Here is a 19,926-nt window from a genome sequence, read left to right as displayed (position 1 = left end):
CACAAAAAGGCTATATCGCGGCGAATAACTGTCACATTAACTGAATATTAACCAAGATAACTAAATAAAGACCAATAAACCATGAGAATGAAGTCAAGGTCAGATGAACAATGCCAGGCAGACATATACAGCTAACAATGCTTCCATACAACAATTATAGTTGACCTATTACTTATAGTTTAAGAAAAATAGACCAAAACACAAAAACTTAACACTGATCAGTGAACCGTGAAAATGAGGTCAAGGTCAAATAAAACCTGCGCCACTGACATATAGATCATAAAATATTTCTATACACCAAATATAGTGGACCTATGGCTTATAGAATTAGATAGAGACCAAAACTCACAAACTTAACTTTGACCACTGAACCATGAAAATGAGGTCAAGGTCAGATGACATCTGCCCGCTAGACATGTAAACCTTACAATCATTCCATACAACAAATATAGTAGACATATTGCATAAAGTATGAGAAAATCAGACCAAAACACAAAAACTTTACTATAACCACTGAACCATGAAAATGAGGTCAAGGTCAGATGACACCTGCCAGTTGGACATGTACACCTTCCATACACCGAATATAGTAGCCCTATTGCTTATAGTATCTGAGATATGGACTTGACCACCAAAACTTAACCTTGTTCACTGATCCATGAAATGAGGTTGAGGTCAAGTGAAAACTGTCTTTCGGCATGAGGACCTTGCAAGGTACGCACATACCAAATATAATTATCCTATTACTTATAATAAGAGAGAATTCAACATCACAAAAAATCTGAACTTTTTTTTCAAGTGGTCACTGAACCATGAAAATGAGGTCAAGGACATTGGACATGTGACCGACGGAAACTTCGTAACATGAGGCATCTATATACAAAGTATGAAGCATCAAGGTTTTCCACCTTCTAAAATATAAAGCTTTTAAGAAGTTAGCTAACGCTGCCGCAGCCTCACTATCCATATGTCGAGCTTTCTGCAACAAAAGTTGCAGGCTCGACAAAAACTAAGGATTTTCTTGTACTATCTTAGCCATACATGTTTGCCTTTTTGACTATTTTGATCAGTCACTGATGAGCCTTATGTAGATGAAATGACATCTGGTACATTTGATAACTATTTCCAGTACTTACAACTAAATAATGACCTCTGATATATTTAAGGCCCTTCACATACGTTTTCTCATGAAGTATCTCTGGTGAACTACTGGATTGGATTACTATTGTATCATAAATCCAGCACTTGGTTTTTTTTGTTTAAAAACTGTCAATACAGAGCGAGTATTGCTCATGGTTTAAGGCTCAGCCTGGCTGTATAGTGTCCTTCAGTAGCTAAATCTACTTTATTTGGAATGTGGTAGATAGGCGTCTCATTGGCAAGTATATCACATCTTCTTATTCTTTACAAATGAAAATTTCATAGGCCCCCCCTTCTCCTTTTTGCGAAAAAAAATTATGGTTGATTATATAGGGAATCACTGAAGCATGACTGGAACAAAATTAAATGAAATCTGTAAATGGCAATGACCAGTATCACAGGGAACATGTGTACTAAGTTTCAAGTTGATTGACCTTCAACTTCATCAAAAGCTACCTTGACCAAACACTCTAACCTGAAGCAGAACATACTAACGGACCAAAGTGGGGCATAAAAGATTTCAAATGACTTTTTCCACCACAAGTTCTGACTTTACAGTGTGTTCAATCAAGGGTCTAGAGGCAATCCCATATCAAAACTGAATATGTCCTAATTCTACACACTGATGACATAAATATTTACAACCAGTTACATCTATATATTTATTTAATTAAAAACAATGTTCATGTATTATATTTACAATTTTTCAGTTCATTCATTGTTTTTAATTATCTGATAAAAATGAACCAGACCACATCCTCATAACCTTTATATTCTACAGTTTAATCTGCGAAGTTATAGTTACATGATTTGAAAGATGTAAGTAATAAAAATATGAAGTACAATGATAATGATAATAAAATGTAACTTGACCGTTAATTCTATCGATCAGATACTTGATATCTTTGATTAATTATTTGTGTGAACAGAATTTGATTTTCATAGAAATACAGATGTTTGAAATATATTCAAATGAGAAAGAAAAAAAACCAAAAAACAACACAACACAAAGAAATCAAAAATCATCTACTGTACAACAATAGACAACATTTCAGCCTGTCAAGCTTAAATGAGCCCATGTATAAAGTGAATAAATATGAAATATTTCTGCATCTTTTTGATATTGCTGTTAATATAGGGCTATTCATTTATACAAATATTGTAGGATAGAAAGGGGGGTTATTTTTATGACAAGTGTCATGAATTATTTATGATCTAATGTTGATTTGATCAGGGTTTTAAATTAGCAAGGCTAACTCACCAATGGCCTCTAAAATATGTTGTGGGCTCACAAAGTTCTGTATTTCTAGTATAGAACTATATAAAATTGGCAACTAATTAGTTGTGGGCTACCATTGCCAAAATCTTAACTTTATTCCGTTTGATGTATGCAAACATTCATTTAATAAAATAGCCCTTAACTTGGAATGCCTTCTAACCACCCTATTTTCCCAGAAAATTACTTTATTCACAATTTCTTAAACTTTAAACCAAAGTAACGGTTTTCTATCCAAAATAGAACAGGATTGAAGATAAAATGAATAAAAAGTATGAAAACATAAATCAATGGACTATTTTAAATTTCCCACATTATAAACATGTTTCTCCACAATATTTATTACTTGATCTGGAGTTCAGTATAAATATTTATGGTATCAAATAACCTACATTCAAGTGACTTTAACATGACAAACAGTCAACACAGTTCCACATATATACACACAATACATTAAAACATTAGTGAGATGAATCAGAACTTGATCTGCTGTATCTTCTACGTCTTGCTGGTGACCTTGACCTTGATCGTCTTCTTGGCGGGGAACGTCTACGAGGAGGTGATCTGGAATACAATGAAGTCACTTTCATGCAAATATTTCTTGAAATACTGTATTTCATAACAGATAACATTTTTTTTTACTCTGACAATGAAAAATAACATTCTAATATGACAGTTGCTTTTCCTTTGTACTGCATTTCAAGTTTAAAACTATTCATTCAATAAACAATCACTGATTGATTGTTAAATTGGTGTTTAATGTCAAACACTGTTCTGTAATTTTAGGTTGTCAGTTTTTATTAGTCGTGGAAGCAGAGTACTTGGAGAAAACCACTGACCTTTGGCAGAAAAAAATACCAATCAATGACAAAAATTGACAACGTAATATGTTTAATACTTAGGGAAGAGAAAAATTATCCCTTTAAACATGTTTACAATTTCAAGACAGAAATATAAAGGAAAAGTTTCTCCTTTGCTTATTCTTTGAATTTTTCTATTTATACAAATATATTTTTGTACCTCCTGCGATCTCTGTATGATCCTCTAGGAGGGGAACCTCCTCCTCCTCTCCTATTATTTTCTCTATTTTCCCACCTGGGTGGTGGTCTGTGAGGAGGACTGTGACGAGGTCTGGACACCACCCTAGGTGGCAGTACTGCAGCAGCTGTCACTTCCTGTCCATCAATTTGACCTAAAAACAAAACATTTTCTTTTATAAATGCAAATTACATGTACTTCAGTAAATAAACTTGTGACTAAATCTGTTTTTAGTAGTTAAAGACTCTTTCATGAGACTAATTGATACATAATCTTTGAATGTAAATATTAAGGGTTGAGATCTCAAAAAACATGTTTAACACTCCTACATTTTTGCGCCTGTCCCAAGTCAGGAGCCTCTGGCCTTTGTTAGTCTTGTATGACTTTTAATTTGAGTTTCTTGTGTATAATTCAGTTTAGTATGATGTCCATTATCACTGAACTCATTATCACTGAACTAGTAAAAATCTCTGTTTATGAGCCAGCTTGAGCACGCCTCCTGGAGCGGGAGTTTCTCAATGCATTGAAGACCAATTGGTGGCCTTCGGCTTTTGTCTGCTCTTATGTCAATGTTGTTGTCTCTTTGACACATTTCCCATTTATTAAACATTTTTTTGTGCTGTTGTTCACAACTTATGTCTTAATGTAAAACTTAATAGTTCTATCCTTAAAATTCATTTGAATAGAATAAACCAACAAAATAGAATACCTCCATTCATGTATTTAATAGCTTTCTCTGCATCATCTGGTTTTTCATACTCTATGTAAGCATATCCCTTGATAAAGTTTGGATGAACTCTCTCCACTGGAACATCTAGATTCTTCAGTGTACCATAGACCGTAAATATCTCCTGAATGTGCTCTTTATTGACATTTCTAGTCAGCTGTCCGATGTGAACTTTGGTTGGTCTAGGTGTTGGGCTTCTCTTCCTCCTTTTAGGAGATCTATAAGAAATATAATCATGATGTTTAATGAATTCATTCCAACTTCATAATGAAACAAATAACAAAATATCCCTGTACCTTTTTGTTTTTGTCAAAATATCATCATTTTCTTTTAATACATGATAAAGAAATCACTACAATGTACATTCACAGGAATTCAATACATACTGGTAATCCTGTGATTTATGATTTTGAACTGTGGAATGATTTATCTTAAAATCATCATAATAGGGTGCTTACTTTAAGTTGTAATATAATTAAAATGCTGCATGTGAATCATCAAATCATAACATAAATATGATCCTAATTTAAATTTGGACATGTTTAAAAGTATTTCACAAATTAGTTAAAATATAAAACAGATCTCTCAGTATAAAATACCTACTCTGATGCCTTTCGCTTTGCCTCTTTAGTCTTCTTAGAGGGCCTGTCACTGTCTGATGATCCACTAGAGCTAGAACTCCCGGACCGTGAGGATGAACTACTCCCAGAACTACTACTTCCACTGCTAGAACTACTGTCTGATGAGGAGGACCTTGATCTACCTCTTCCCTTTGAGCTTCCTGATGAACTGCAATAATCAATCATATAATGAAATACATATCATTTAAAAGGTTGACTTATGCTTTATCTTTATGCTTAAGTCCATTAATTTTTTTCCCCAAGTTTCTTCATATATAAAGCATTTTCTAGCAATGTCAGTTTGCTTAATAATTAACATTGCATTGGTGCTTTTTTGTATCTTTTAATAGACAAGCAATGCATCTTACCTATACAATTTATTTTAGTCATGTTGGTAGATTGGCAGGAACATATAACACAGGAACTCTACTTAATATCATAACATGCATAAGGATCATTCACTTATAAGTTTGGTTGAAATTGGTCTGCTGGTTTCAGATAATACTTTGAGTGCTAATTGATGGCTTGTAATATCAAAGTTCAAAGATCCTAAAATGCTATTGAGTTAAGACATTATGTTCACATACTGTGGATTTATTATTAGTTGTTGAATACTAGTTTTAGTTTTAAATATTTAAAGTTTTATATCATTTGATTGAAACAAACTTAAGTCAGAGAATGAAAACCAACTTTGGGACTTACAGTGTCATACTTTCTGACAAGGGTAAAGCTTAATGACCCCTCAGCTTTGGCTGGGGCATAATGAGCAAGTTGTTTAATTATGAAAACTTAGTTAAAGAACGAGATCAGTCTTCATTTTTTTTCCACAAATCTCAATGAATTTTCCTGCCAATGTTTCTCCTACAAGGACAACTCAACATGACAGCCTTACTCATCATTAAGTCTCTTGTCTAAATAACTTCTCTCTTGGCCTCTTGAGACATTGTTTTACCCACATTACCATACCTGAAATAGACAAAGGTTCAGTTATCATGGTTATAACTAGTTATATTTCAACATAAAAATACATGCATCTTATTTAATATAATCATTGATATTCATAAGTAAATTCTTTTTCAACTGACATCTTCTAATTACATTTTGTAGTGTTTTTAAAACAGAATCACATACATACAGATATTTATTTGTTCCCCTATAACAATATATATTATTATACTTCATGTCAAAATGCCAGATTTTGATTGGCTAATACGAGGGTGTCAAGATGTCACAGTTTATTACTTTGAATTTTAAAAAACCGACAGTAATAACAGAACATTCAGTATAATAATATAAATAACACATAGCTGAGAGGGTGGAACCCCTCGAAAAGGCATTGTCAACCTTGGCTTTGCCGCGGTTGACAATGCTTTCTCGGGATACCAATCTGCTCTATCACCCTCTCAGCTATATGTTATTTATATAATGTTTAATGGAAACAATCTATTTTTTCTTCCAGGTCTTCAACAAATATAGCATTAAAAAACATGGCCCCTCACACAATTATTATGTCTGCTAAGTCATGTAAGTAAAAGGCAAAAGTATTTAAAACAAAATTGAGAATGGAAACTTTATAGGGATTGTGTCACTCAAAGAGACAACAACACGACTGTAGAGCAGAGAACAGTCTTAGGCCACCAATGGGTATTCAATTCAGTGAGAAACTCCCGCACCCAGAAAATACCTTTATTTAGCTGATAAGGTTAGTTATTATGCTCAGGTTTCATTTTTTATTGTCATTCTGTTTGTAGTTGTACTGAATCATGTTAATCACTGATGTTGTTATATTTGTATATATACATGTATGTAAATTCTATATTAAGCTGTATAAAAGACTATTATAACTAGTACCTGCTGCTGTCTGAATCTGAACCACTACTAGATGCTGACTTTGTCCTCTTCTTTTTTTCTTTGTTTTTCTCTGATCCGCTTTTCTTTCTTTCCCTGCTTTTACTCTCACTTCTAACCCTGCAATATCATACATGTAAATATAAAAGATTGGAAAAAGAAAATTTCAAAATCTTAGATCGTTTGATTAAAACTGTTTAATTTCCATAAGAAATGGCAAGCTGCTGGCATCACACACCAGTATGCCAGGTAATGCTTAAAAAAAATAGCTTCATTTTCAATACAAAAAGCTAAGCAAACATACTTTTACACAATCTTAAAAGATCTATATTTATAAAACAAAAATTGAGTCCCCTCTATGTTGTTGATAAACAAAATAGCCATACACAATATCAACTGATCTGACAGTAAAAGTAAACGCTTTCAAAAACTACTTCATAGATAAGTCAATTTAAATAAATACACAACTGACATAACTAAGTTGCATTGTTGAAGGCTGTCAGAGGCTTATAGTTGTTTAATAGTAAGTCTGATTGGGGTCCAAGTGTGACTCAGAATTGACGATTTTTTTTGTAAGTGGGACACGTGAAATTAACAAAAAAAAAGAGAATTGCTTACGTATATAGTGTAAGCGGGATAAAGGAATCTTGACAAAACAGTAAGCCGGATTCAAGATCAGAACCCCCCAATGAGACCCCCTTGTTAATCTGTTCATCATTTGGTCTCTGGTGGAGAGTGGTAAACAGTGGTACATTTTGTATTTTAATTTCTACTGACAACGAAAATAAAATTCTTGGACCAGTATAGAATAAACGTATTTACACTTTTGGTATTTAGCTGAATCTTGCCTCTGAATGACCTTAGATCTACTCCGAATTGACATCAAGCAACAATCACTTTTAGTTTTAAATTGTGACGTCAAATATTTCAATTTATGATGTCAAAGTTTACGGGAACCTTGTTGAAATTACGTAATGGCAGACAAATTTGCATACAAGTGTAAATACGTCTATAGTGAACAGATATGATACATCAATATGGAAATTTTCATTGATCATCATAATGATATATTTCAACAGACAAGCAATAGAACTTTACATTTTATCAATTTTATGTATTAAAAGAGTTTGTGTCATCAATGCTCGATATATTAGTATAGGACTTCTCATTCCTTATAATTTCAATATGCATATTAGATTCAACAACCACGAAATGTAATATGAAACATAACTTCTAACAGATACAGAAAAGGGGGGTCAATGCTCAGAGAAAAAAACATTCCCCATTTTTCATAATTCTCACGAAAATGGGTAATTTTAAATAATGAAAGTTTTAAGAATAGACGTTGACATTTAAATGCCGGTTATGTAGATGGATGGCTACGATATTAATGGATTAGAAAAAATAATTCTTACATCTTGGGATAGGAGGTTCTGACGCTGTTAAACTATGAAAGCTCCTTTTTGGTTGGACGATAAATGAAGTCTCTAAATTTTGTGCCAATGAGAGATCCTTTTACTTCAAGGAATAAAAATGGCAGCCTCCATGAACCCAATTGATACTAAAGTTATTTTGCATGAAATTTCATGTCAATTTTTTGAAATGGTGCCGATAAGGCGAATAAAATGGAGAGTTAGTAGTCATATTATGTTTTTATGACGTCAAGTTAGTTACACATGTATATTTATCCCAAAACCATTGTTTGAATTTTCGGCCCAGGGGACACAGGCACTTGTTTTCTATCCATGGGAAGGGCACTTGTTTTCTATCCATGGGAAGATCTACTATCCCTATATCATGTATATACTCTCACTTGATAGATGCTACCCCAAAAAATTGAGATGGTATAAGAAGAGGAACCCTAGGGGGTGAGTGTCTAGGGGCATAGCCTAGTCCAAATAATTATGACGTCTTGAAAGGCTATTATAATTTTTTTCTTTGACGCCAGTCCAAATAATTATGACGTCTTGAAAGGCTATTATAATTTTTTTCTTTGACGCCCTACATCAACGTAAGGCGTCTAAAGAAAAAAATTATAATAGCCTTTCAAGACGTCATAATTATTTGGACTAGGGCATATCCCTCCTTTTGTGGGGAAAATTTGGTTGATTATATCGAGCATGATAGTAGCAGTCCCCCCTTTAGATCAGTCAGTGGCCCCCATCTAGAAATTGACAATGAAGGTCAATTGAAAACAACACTTTCCGACAAAAGAGATAATTTCAGCTTTCCAATTGTGAACTTTCCATTTCTAAGTAGCAACATTCCAGCAGCACAGCACCTGCATACAGTGTATATATCTCCCAATTGATACAATATTGTCATTTTATTTTCGAATTAGGAGTTTGACTGTCCCTCTGGTATCTTTCGTCCCTCTTTTAGGTCAGTCAGTGGCCCCCCACCTAATGAAAAGTTCTGGATCAGTCGCTGACAGACCCCCATCTCTGGGGAAAATTTGAATGATTATATAGGGAATCATTGAAGCATGACTTTAGACTAAAGACAAACCCCACCTAAAACTAGGGGTGCTCTCAGGTGCTCCTGAAGGGTAATCAGATCCTGGTCCAGGTGTTTAATAGTCCTGTTATAGCGTCAGTAAAATGTCCGAGATTGATGATTTCAACAGCATGATTTGGAACTCTTAACAGCAACTCACCATCAAGGGATTTTTACTTTATTCATATTGTTCTTTGTACTCAATCAATTATAATTACTGTTATTGATTGCATGCAGTGAAAAATACATATAGTCATGATAGTGATGATGTACATTAAGAAAAGTTTAAATTAATACTATCAGATAAAAAGAATTAGCATTTGGACATTGAGCAAACACAAATTAATGAATCATCAAAAATTGAAACAGTATTATAATAGCAACTGTTTTATATTTTACTCTTTTTTTTCCAGACGGAGCTTATTACAAGTGCACAGATAGGTCCAGAGGAACAGAAGGCTGTCCTCAATGCCACAGTTTTAAATGAACTTTGCAAAAAATATCCTCCATCAGTATCTTACCAAAAAGCTTTCATGAAGACACTACTTCACAAGGTTTGATTAACAATCACAAACTTAATTAGATATTGTTAAAATTCACTACATATATATATGTTTGAGTTGTCCTGTCAAGCAGAACTTACCATTACTACTTATGCCCAATCAACAAGTCTTATCATGCTCATGTTTAACCTAAGATTTTATGACATGTTTTTCTTATGTTTTTGTATGATTCACTATGAAACTAATAACAACTTTAATCATGATAGACTATACATGTGATGTATGCAGTAAGATATTTAAAACTTTTAAAATCAAACTTTATCATAATTATCGTTATTATTAGGAATATGACAAATCATTACTGAGAGTGATTAACTGAAACATTTTTGTGTCCACTGTTGTATATTGATTTTTTTCATTCAAAGATTTTTGGCACATTGTAAGAGTTATCTCCCTTTTCAATATGTGATGTGAATAAAAGTTGATGTCAGATTTATATGACAGTGAATGAGACAGCAACCCTATAACACATAAAATCATCAATACAAATTTATAAAAATCATATTGGGTATACTTGTATAAACATACATACATGTTTTTTAAATTACCTGTAAGCTCATAAATATATTAAAACATTGCAACTGAACATCACATGAAATATGATTAAAGATAGCTCATGGCATGACTTCAAGTGTAGGAGGTTGCCATAACCAACAATAGAGTATCTACAAATATACCTGTAGCTGGCCATAAATCATTTAGGAATTATTGCAAATACTTGTAGAGTTTTTTGATATGTAACTTGTCAATTTCAGTTAGAGGAAAGTGAGGTTGAAATGTGTGATGACATCTACGAGGTTTACACAGACCTTTTACAACAGACTGAAGACGAAGATGACATCCTTTGCTACAAAACATATCATCTGGTAAATTAGGTTTCTACAAGGTTCCCTTGTTATTGTTTTAATTATAATACCCATGATGTTGACATGTTTTGATTTACATTTCTGACACAAACAGATACCTACATGTACATGTACTTTCTATTCAGGGATTCCCCTGCAAATCCCATTTGAAACTGAGGTTAAACAAACAACTTTAACTGCTACTTGTAATAGCATCTCATTATGATGACATATTTTTTTGCCAGAAAAAAGTGTAGGGTTTTCATGAAGTAAACACCAAATACCATTTAGATAAGGCTACTGTGGAGTATACTTTTTTGATGCTTCAGTACTGATCTAATGACTCGACATGCTTTATTCATCATTATGAAATTATGTTGATCATCTTATCAGAAAAGTAAATACATGTATTGGCAATGTTTTTATATCTCATAATAATATCTTTTAAACCAGGATATGTAAGCTTGCAATTGATGATTTCAAAATTAAAGAATCATAAGGATTATAGCATTTAATCAGATACCAAAAGCAGTCTTCAACATTTGATTCGAGGTAAAAATAAAAAGCCTCAGAAAATTATTTAGGATTTTATCTTTGTTCTGTCAGTTCCAATATTTATTTGTATTTGTTCTTGCAGCCAAATGGTGAAACAGTAAGCCTACAAGAATCAATACATCTCATATCCCAAGGAACAACTGGACTGAACACATGGCAGGTATGTCAGGGAGAGAGAGGCATTAGGGGAAATGTAGTTACTTGATGGAGAATATGAGTATCACTTTTATGAACAAATTCTAACACGAACCAAGAGACCTTTGGCACGACTGTAAACAAATTTTTATCCTGATGTTACAACTCACACATTAAGCCTTCTAATACTGGTATATATATATGTCTAAGGATAAAATAGAAGAGAAACCAAATTCTTCCAATAAAAAAAATTAAGATGTGACATAAATATATGACGACTCTTTAGAAGTTCCTGACTTTGAACAGGTAAATATTTTATGCACTTTCAGAATGAGATCAAACATATATATACATTTAAGGGGTTGACTCTGTAAAGTGGGTCGACCACAATGAAAACAGAAAATTTTGACTGTTTATTGAAAATGAGGCCATGTTTGGTAGAGGCAGATATTTTGCCTGGTGAAAATTTGGCAATACCCTTCATGTGGCATTGGTTAAGCATATCCATTGTGACAGAAGTAGTAGTAAATACACACAGCCAAACAGTTCTCTCTTGTGAAGAAGTTGAACCCGTCAGATAAAGAAACTCTGATCAATTTCTATACCCTGAGGGAGTTGTAGGTGTGAACTGTACATGTTTAAAACATTTTGATTCTTATAGGCTGCCTTACACCTAGCAGAATGGGCATTTGAGAACAGCGGCTTGCTAGAAAATAGGTAAGGATTCCACTGATATTGTATAGAAGTTTAACACATACATAAAATTCTTGATTACTTGTGACGTACTCATTGTGTGTAGGTGAACCACAGTTTAAACATTTTCGACGAGATGAGATTTTTCTATAGGCCAGTATGCAGAATTTGACAAACTCACAGAATCATTTAGTTAAACAACTATTGTTCTAACTCAATCCATGAAAAATTGATAGTCACCCCAATGAATATGATGAAAGAAAGTTATTAATTTCTATTCAATATGAATTAATGAAATGAAATGATATAATGAATTCCTAATGATATATTTGTTGATACCTAACAGTTGTACTACAAAAAATATACACAATTAGACATACTCTAATTACATGTACATTTGAAGTTTGTAGTTAATCAAAGAGCTGAAAGCTCTGAAGAAAAATGACGCCACTGTCTCTAATATTGGGATAGTTTTTATGCAAGTCTTGATTTTCACATACTGTAATTAGTTTAACAATGCAACATGTATCGTAAGCATATAATTGATATTCGTATATGTTAGTGTGTGTGAAGTGAAGGTGACAACTGGCTGGTTTTTTAAGACAAATGAATAGGTCAAGACTAGCTGAATTGTACAAATAAATACCGTAGAAAGGCTTGTATATTTCTCACTGGTACATAGTCTGAATCTGAGTCCGTTCCCTTCCATTCACGTTTGCGCCCACTCATTTTCACCCCTTTCACTTTCACACCCTACATGTTCGCACCCAATCTTAATTGGTTTTGTGTTTAATAACTATGTAAGCAAGTGTTTTCTTATAAGTATAATTGTTGTCATTGTCTCAAAATAAAGTGAGACAGCAATTTTTTTTTTGTGTTGAATAAATTATGTTTTGGATAAGGTATTGCTAAAAATAATAATAATCCTTTCTAAATAAAGTGGTATTTTGTCAACGTTTTATTTTGTGTTGAATAACTCTTAATCATGTTTTGGTTAGTGTATTGCTATAACTTGTTTCATTGACTTGTTTCAAAATGAAGTGAGATTCTGACTATGTTTGTTTCTGCGTGTTGAATAAATTTTATCATGTTTTGGCTATATTAGTGGATTGCTATATTTTGGTTTCTATGTTTTATTGTTTCGTTGTTTCAGATCAATGGGACCAAGCTGTTAAAAACAATTATCTTTTGTGTTTTTTCCTTTAAAATCTTCAATGTTTTACTCATACCAAGCTATAAATACATTCAGTATTTACACCAAAGCAATTTAAAACAACAACCATAATTTTCCAATTATTCAACTTGAATTTGAATTAAAATTGGGCGTGAATGAGTAGAGTGTGAATGTGCGAACGTGTAGGGTGCGAAAATGTATTGGGCACAAACAGACCTGATGCCACAGTCTGAACCCCCTTCTCCCACAAAATATTAAGTAAATAATCTTTTTGTTACTGCTATCAAAGGTCTAATGAAACTCAGATAGTTTCAAACATTTGTCAAAGAATTCTAGTCAAACTGGCACCTAGTTAAATTGGCACCTGAACGTCGTAGGAAGGCGTACCAGAAAAATAATAAAATAGCCTTGCCAGACGTCATAATTATTTGGACTAATACATGAGATATTGTGTATTTTTCTGCATTATTTTAACCAGTTGAGCATTTTACAGGATTGTTGGTTTAATGCTGTTTAAACTTTACTGAAAAACAAACACCTTAAATTTGCTTATTATTTGGCATGAAAGTTTGATTTATTGAAAGGGACTCATAGTTTTCCATTTTATTTTAATAATTGACTTGTTTTTACAATTACACAAATTGTCTAATTGTTAAAACAACAGCTTTGGTAAGGGCTTCGTTGTTTACCTTTATACACTACATATTCACTTTCGTTTCGTGGTTTACCAAAATACACAACAACATATTCACTATGTACTTGGTAATAGTAATTAATTAATTGAATAGAAAATATTATATCAAATATTATTGGATGCCGAATTGACGTCGAATAGGTGCCGATTTGACTAGATGCCAATTTAACCAGGTGCCGACTTGACTTGTACGTTTCAATTCCTCTGCGATCGTTTGCGGTATTTTCTTGAGAAAACCTATTTTCCATCATCAAAGAGAAGAAGAAACTGCTTTAAAATGATTCTGGAACGCTTCATGATTGTTAAAATAAGTTTGATTCACTCAAAAACAATTTTAAAACTTGCGATTAAACAGGAAGTTTCCAAAGCACGTGTAAAAGAAGAAATTAACCGGTGAGAGTGGAAATCCGTATATGACAGATATCCCTAAAATACGACTTTGAAAGTAAAACAGTTCAATCCTTTTGTAAAACAATCTTTAATATACCTATCACATTAATGTTTGAATGGTCTTAAGCTTATTCAAACCATATAAGTCGGTATGAAACACCAAAACGGAATGAACAATAACCTATTACGTTTTCTAGTTTACAAATTCTAAAACTGGTTCCCGTCAAACTACAACACTTTGTTCGAGTGTAGTGGAATACAAGCAAAAACCAGTGTAAACTGGGTCCTGGCTGGTTTAATACTACACAATGATGCATAATGATAACACAAGCAGATTCCAGTTTGTTTGGAAAATAGGAAATACGAAACCAAGCGCGGTAGGCAGAGCAATGTAATGAAGTTCAGGTCGTCAGTTATGGAACAATGACTGCGTCATTTTCCAAAAAAGTACCAATTTGGGTAGGAGCTCTTTTCCCTTTCTTGAGTTATGTCCCTTTATTGGGGTTATTTTATATATGCAAGCAGGGGCATCATTTGTATCCCATGGATATTTTCTCCCTTGATCAAAGTTCAACTTTTTACATTCTGTGAATTATTGCATTCAAGTAGCTTGTATATATATTCTCTAATATATTTCAATCGACTGTGCAAGAGCTGTATAGCCAGTCAAAGTCGTTAAAAACTTCCATTGTAATATATTTCATGATAAAATTGCAAAAAAAGTTCCATATTCTTTTGATATTTGTAGATGATGTAAAGTTTAATATTTGAAAATGTGCATTTATCCTGTTTATTGTAGGAAAGTTTTAGAACTTGGAAGTGGACTGGGATTGACTGGTATAGCTATCTGTAAACAGTGTAAATTAAGATCGCTGACATTTTCAGACTGTCATCCACAAGTTTTATACCTTTTGATGGTAAATCTAGAGATCAATTTTAATTCTGATCCCAATTCTTGTGCAATTAAAGCCATCTTACCAGAAAATCAGACTGTCACGTTAAAAAGACGTAAAATGATTCGAAGCATCAGACGTCAGCTCAGTGTGAAACAAGATATAGGTATGGAACAGTCATCAGACATTATGGAAATAAGTTGTACGTCCTCTGCCTCGGCAGACGACTTAGAGGAAGAATCTGACGATGAATTAGACATTGGTATTTTTACACCAGATGAGGAATTCTGGGAAGAAGGAGACTACGCCGAAAGTTATAAACTTTGTTGTGACAATAGAATTAGTCTTCTACAATTAGACTGGAGTAAAGGCAGTCATGATTTTCTAGACAAACTAGCGCCAGATATAATATTAGCAGCAGGTATAAATGTCTAATTTGATTACAGGTCCAAGCTTTTCTCCTGTGTTTAAGCGTTTATAAATAAGTTTGATATTTCACTGAATTGTTTTATTCTGCAATTTAACATTGACGCTGAAATATGTATTTTTTTTCAAATTCCAAGGTGTTCAGTGAAAGAATCTTTAAAGTTGAATTTTCAGGATCAGGGACTTCTTTGCATATTTGTATTTGTTAAAATGTTTATCATGTTTATGTCCAATTTATAACAAAAAATCTATCTGCAGAATGCATCTAGCCTTTTCATTATTGGTTGTTTAGTTAGAACTAAAAGACAGGGTTTATATGTTTTTTCAAATGTTTTTTTTTTATATTTTATAAATGTGGTAATTTCAGATACTTTATTTGGTCAATATCAGATATGGTTTATTTGTATTTTTTCAGATGTTGTTTATTTATGTATTTTTAGATCTTGTTTACTGGTGTATTTTCTTAAGTTTAGTGGTTTATTTGTGTATTTTCAGTCCATGTTTACTTGTGTATTTTCAGTTCATGTTTACTTGTGTATTTTCAGTTCATGTTTATTTCATGTTTATTTGTGTATTTTCAGATGTTGTGTATGATAAGGAAGTGATTCCATCTTTAGTCAGAGTATTGCTCAAAGTTCTGAAACCAAAGAAAAATAATGTACCTATAGCTTATATTGCATCTACAGTAAGAAATGAAGACACAAGAGATTTCTTTCTTATAAATCTTGGTAAGAAGTACATAATGTACTTAATATATTGTATTTTTAAACTTAATAGCATTTGATCTCTTTCTTTAAGACACTTAGGCCAAATAAAAAAGTATGTGTGGTTCCAGTTACAACTGAAAAAAAGTTAGGGTAGGTAGGTAGGGATTTTTTTTTTATTTTATGTTTTTTTTTACATTGAGTCTATGGGAGCAACATTTCTGCCTTTGACAGTGCTTAATGAAAAATGACAATAAAATCTTTAGAGTAGGCTATTTTTAAGCCGAAAAAGTAGGGACGGTAGGGTTACTGGAACCACACATATATTTTTATTTGGCCTTACAATTAAATTATGATTGTAACTTTTACACATGTCAGTTTACATGGTCTTGATATGAATGGCTACTGTGATCACATCGTAGCATGATTGTAAGTCTCTGGGGGCAGGAAGTGTTTGGGTATAGCCTGTTTGGGTTTAGTCTGTTTGGGTTTAGTCTGTTTGGGTTTAGCCAAAGACTTAAAATTTTGTATATATGGTGCTGTAGGCTTTAAAGCAGTGAAAGACTGGAAATAAAAACAACATCTAATATCCAGGAGTCTTTAAGTTTATCTCGGTACACAAACATTGGTATTCACAAAGATAAATGAATCCACAGGATGTACAAATTGTAAAATTTATACCTTTTTGTTCGTTTTTCAATCATTTTAGTTATTGAAAAATTTTTTCTATCATTTTATACTCGGATATATCTAAAGTATTTCTGTTGTTCTTCAATTTAAATGGACATTTGACCTATTACAAAAAAGAAAAATCTAAAATAACACAAATGATTTATTTTTTATTATACATGTACATAAGCAACAGTTTTAATATTGTGAAAAGTGATTTAAGTTTTATTTTTGTATTTTTTCTAGCCAATGAAGGATTAGCCTATGAGATGGTAGAGCCGCCAAAAGAGAAGACATTCCACTATGATGATATCATTCCAATAGAAATACTCAGAATTCATTATTCAGGGACATAGAAATAAGAAGAGGAAACTAATAAAAGCTTGAGGCTATTTTCATTTCAATGCATTTTACCATGTTTACATTAGAATGATTAGATCGATTTTCCAAAGGTGAATGGGCTGCTTATAAATGATTCGTGGGCAGTAGGGTAAATATCATGATCTCTAATCACAAACATATATTTACCAAATAAAATTTTGAAGTGGTGGGTCAGAGAAATTTTATTCATACTTTTTGTTTGCAAGTTAAGATATAAGTGCCTTGCAACCTCTTATTTATAAGTTCAATTACTGGTCCCATTAGACAGTTGTAGGCTTGATTAAAGCCAGGTTTCAAACATCTTCTCACACATTCTGACATTGCCATTATATCTTCTCAGACATGGTTAGGAGGCTCATAATGCCTGCTCATATCTTTAAGCCATGATACGAAAATTACTGTTTTCGTATAGGATACTCACTCCTTATGACTCTAGTTTAACACCAAAGTTTCACTTAAAAAAGGGAGGCACAAAGCATCATAAATCCTTGGTATTGGCGTGGAAATAACTTATTAATAAGTCATGTAAGCTATTCATACCCCTTTATAGTGTTATATGCACAAGGGGCATCATTTGTCACATACACACATTCTCCATTTATTGTAACGTGTTATAATCTGTTTGATTGTTAAAGACATAAAAGTGGATTTTGTTATGTATTATTGTAAACATAATTTCTTCCCAGCGTAACCCGTTTAGGGGGACATGAAAATAACGGGTGCCCATGCGTCGGTCCATCTTTCTGGTCTTGTTAGCTCTCCCACAAGGTACAATTCTTGATAGCTTTTTATAAAAATTTAATGAAATTTTGATATAAATCATTGAGAAATATTAAAAGAATATTTTATCAAAGCAAATAGATATTTTATACTTGATGGAAAATGATGTGCAGTGTAAAATTGCGCTGTTCTAAGTAAAACTTTCTGTGAAAAATTAAAAAAATATTTACATGGAACATACTGTGAACACTTTTTGTAACATTTGAACAATTAAATATATAATGTAATCACAGACTTTATAAAACATTTACAAAAAAACCCAAAAAATATAATATGTTCCTTTTCTCAATGAAAGTAATCCTGCTTCTGACAGAACCACTGCTCCACTGGTACTAGGTTTAAATTCTAAACAAAATTCAGAAAAACACCTGCTCATTGTTTATAGCCATAGGATGACCTATAGTTGTTACTTTCATTGTCATTTGGTCTCTTGTGCAGAGTTTTCTCAGTGGCAATCATATCACATCTTCTGTTAATGCCCCATCTAGGGGTATTACATTTTTTGGGCTGTGCGTCTGCTCGTTTGTCCTTTCGTCTGTCAATCGCTTCTGCTTCAGATTAAAGTTTTTGGTCAAGACAGTTTTTAATGAAGTTGACATCTTGATATGATCTTTCGAATTTTAATGCCAAATCAAGAATTTTGACCCCAATTTCACTGTCCACTGAACATAGAAAATAATAGTTTTGATGTGGCATCTGTGTACATTGACACATTTTTGTTTTTATCAAAAGTTTAAGTAAAATAAAACTACAGATTTTGATATTGATAGTCAAACAGATTATGTTATCATTATTATATAGAGAGAATTTTAGTCCAGTCAAACTAAGATTTAACCTCAAACTAATTGCCACAGAAAATGTTTTAGTTCTAATCTAAAGCATTATGCCCTTTATATTCACAGAAAAAAGTCCCATAAAATCTAACTTGAGGAAAACTCAAAATCAGCATTTTTAATTTCCTATGGAAATTAACATTGGAAGGGGAGATAACACTTACAATAATAATAAAATTGAGAATGGAAATGGGGAATGTGTCAAAGAGACAACAACCCGACCAAATAAAAAACAACAGCAGAAGGTCACCAACAGGTCTTCAATGTAGCGAGAAATTCCCGCACACGGAGGCGTCCTTCAGCTGGCCCCTAAACAAATATATACTAGTTCAGTGATAATGAACGCCATACTAATTTCCAAATTGTACAATAATAAGTCTTTTTTGGTCAGTTTTTGTTGTTTTTCTTTAAATTTATGTAAAGTATAATACTTTGATGAGGTTATTAGTTTGTTTTTCACTGAATTAACTAATCTTCTGCTCATGAAATGTACAAAACTGAAGTGTTATGGGTAGTTTTTTTTTTTCATGCATTTTTCATTTTAGAAATTGCAAATTTGAAGCTTTGTAACCATTTTGAAAAAAATAATGTGAAAATTTGGTAATGTTTATATCTGTATATTAAATTATTTCAGCAACTTACTTATCTTAAGAAACTTTAAACTACAAAAAGAAGAATACATGCTTAATTATTTTTATTAAATCTGAGATTCTTTACCTTGACATGTTGAAAAATTCAATAAATGGTCACTTAATGAATTACGAAATCTAGTTTATAGCTTGATAAAATATATGAAAACACCTTTAGAGTTGTTTGTTATACTGTAAAGACTGCTAAAAAATCAAGAATCAATACATTTGGATGAATAGAAGCCGTAAAATTATAGTTTTGTATCAATTTTTACTGATATTTCTGCCTTTTAAATACAAATCTCCATAGGAATTTTAAATGGTGATTTTTTTTAGTCTTCCTCAAGTTAGATTTTAAGGGACTTTTTTCTGTGTATATTGGGGGTATAATGCTAAAGATTAAAACTATAAAAATCT

General features: G+C 32.4%; 3 protein-coding genes across 4 annotated transcripts in view; 1 reads left to right on the top strand and 2 right to left on the bottom strand.

The window, feature by feature from the left end:
• The window catches only part of LOC134724557 (TGF-beta-activated kinase 1 and MAP3K7-binding protein 1-like), a 381,784-nt gene that overhangs the window by 34,022 nt on the left and 327,836 nt on the right, over window positions 1–19,926 (bottom strand). The gene's annotated exons all lie outside the window — the stretch shown is intronic.
• LOC134724553 (RNA-binding protein with serine-rich domain 1-like) lies at window positions 1,789–8,213 on the bottom strand. 2 transcript variants are annotated; one of them, XM_063587651.1, is made up of 6 exons: window positions 8,065–8,213; window positions 6,653–6,769; window positions 4,785–4,970; window positions 4,164–4,399; window positions 3,437–3,608; window positions 1,789–2,980 (listed from the first exon to the last, which is right to left on the bottom strand). In XM_063587651.1, coding segments are annotated over exons 1-6 (816 nt in total). In that variant the 5' UTR covers window positions 8,067–8,213; the 3' UTR covers window positions 1,789–2,877. The 2 variants fall into 2 exon arrangements, with proteins under 2 accessions (XP_063443721.1, XP_063443722.1); XM_063587652.1 differs by lacking the exon at window positions 8,065–8,213 and adding an exon at window positions 8,000–8,018.
• On the top strand, window positions 8,139–18,041 carry LOC134724552 (protein-lysine N-methyltransferase EEF2KMT-like). The gene is made up of 8 exons (XM_063587650.1): window positions 8,139–8,281; window positions 9,559–9,699; window positions 10,464–10,574; window positions 11,191–11,268; window positions 11,905–11,960; window positions 14,994–15,508; window positions 16,095–16,241; window positions 17,133–18,041. The coding sequence occupies exons 1-8, from the start codon at window positions 8,183–8,185 to the stop codon at window positions 17,240–17,242; spliced, it is 1,257 nt and encodes a 418-aa protein (XP_063443720.1). The 5' UTR covers window positions 8,139–8,182; the 3' UTR covers window positions 17,243–18,041.

Source organism: Mytilus trossulus, chromosome 7 (assembly GCF_036588685.1).
Source record: "Mytilus trossulus isolate FHL-02 chromosome 7, PNRI_Mtr1.1.1.hap1, whole genome shotgun sequence".
NCBI lineage: Eukaryota > Metazoa > Mollusca > Bivalvia > Mytilida > Mytilidae > Mytilus > Mytilus trossulus.
Note: the sequence above shows the minus strand (reverse complement) of the source record. Positions and strands in the feature narration are given on the sequence as shown.

Excerpts from the sequence above, each read along its gene's own strand:
- LOC134724552 (XM_063587650.1), top strand. The coding sequence starts at position 8,183 with ATGGCAGCCTCCATGAACCCAATTGATACTAAAGTTATTTTGCATGAA. Across the intron at positions 10,575-11,190 it reads GCTACAAAACATATCATCTG|CCAAATGGTGAAACAGTAAG; the intron begins GTAAATTAGGTT and ends TTGTTCTTGCAG. Across the intron at positions 16,242-17,132 it reads TTTCTTTCTTATAAATCTTG|CCAATGAAGGATTAGCCTAT; the intron begins GTAAGAAGTACA and ends TATTTTTTCTAG.
- LOC134724553 (XM_063587651.1), bottom strand. Across the intron at positions 4,400-4,784 it reads GCAAAGCGAAAGGCATCAGA|ATCTCCTAAAAGGAGGAAGA; the intron begins GTAGGTATTTTA and ends TATTTCTTATAG. Across the intron at positions 2,981-3,436 it reads TCATACAGAGATCGCAGGAG|ATCACCTCCTCGTAGACGTT; the intron begins GTACAAAAATAT and ends ATTGTATTCCAG.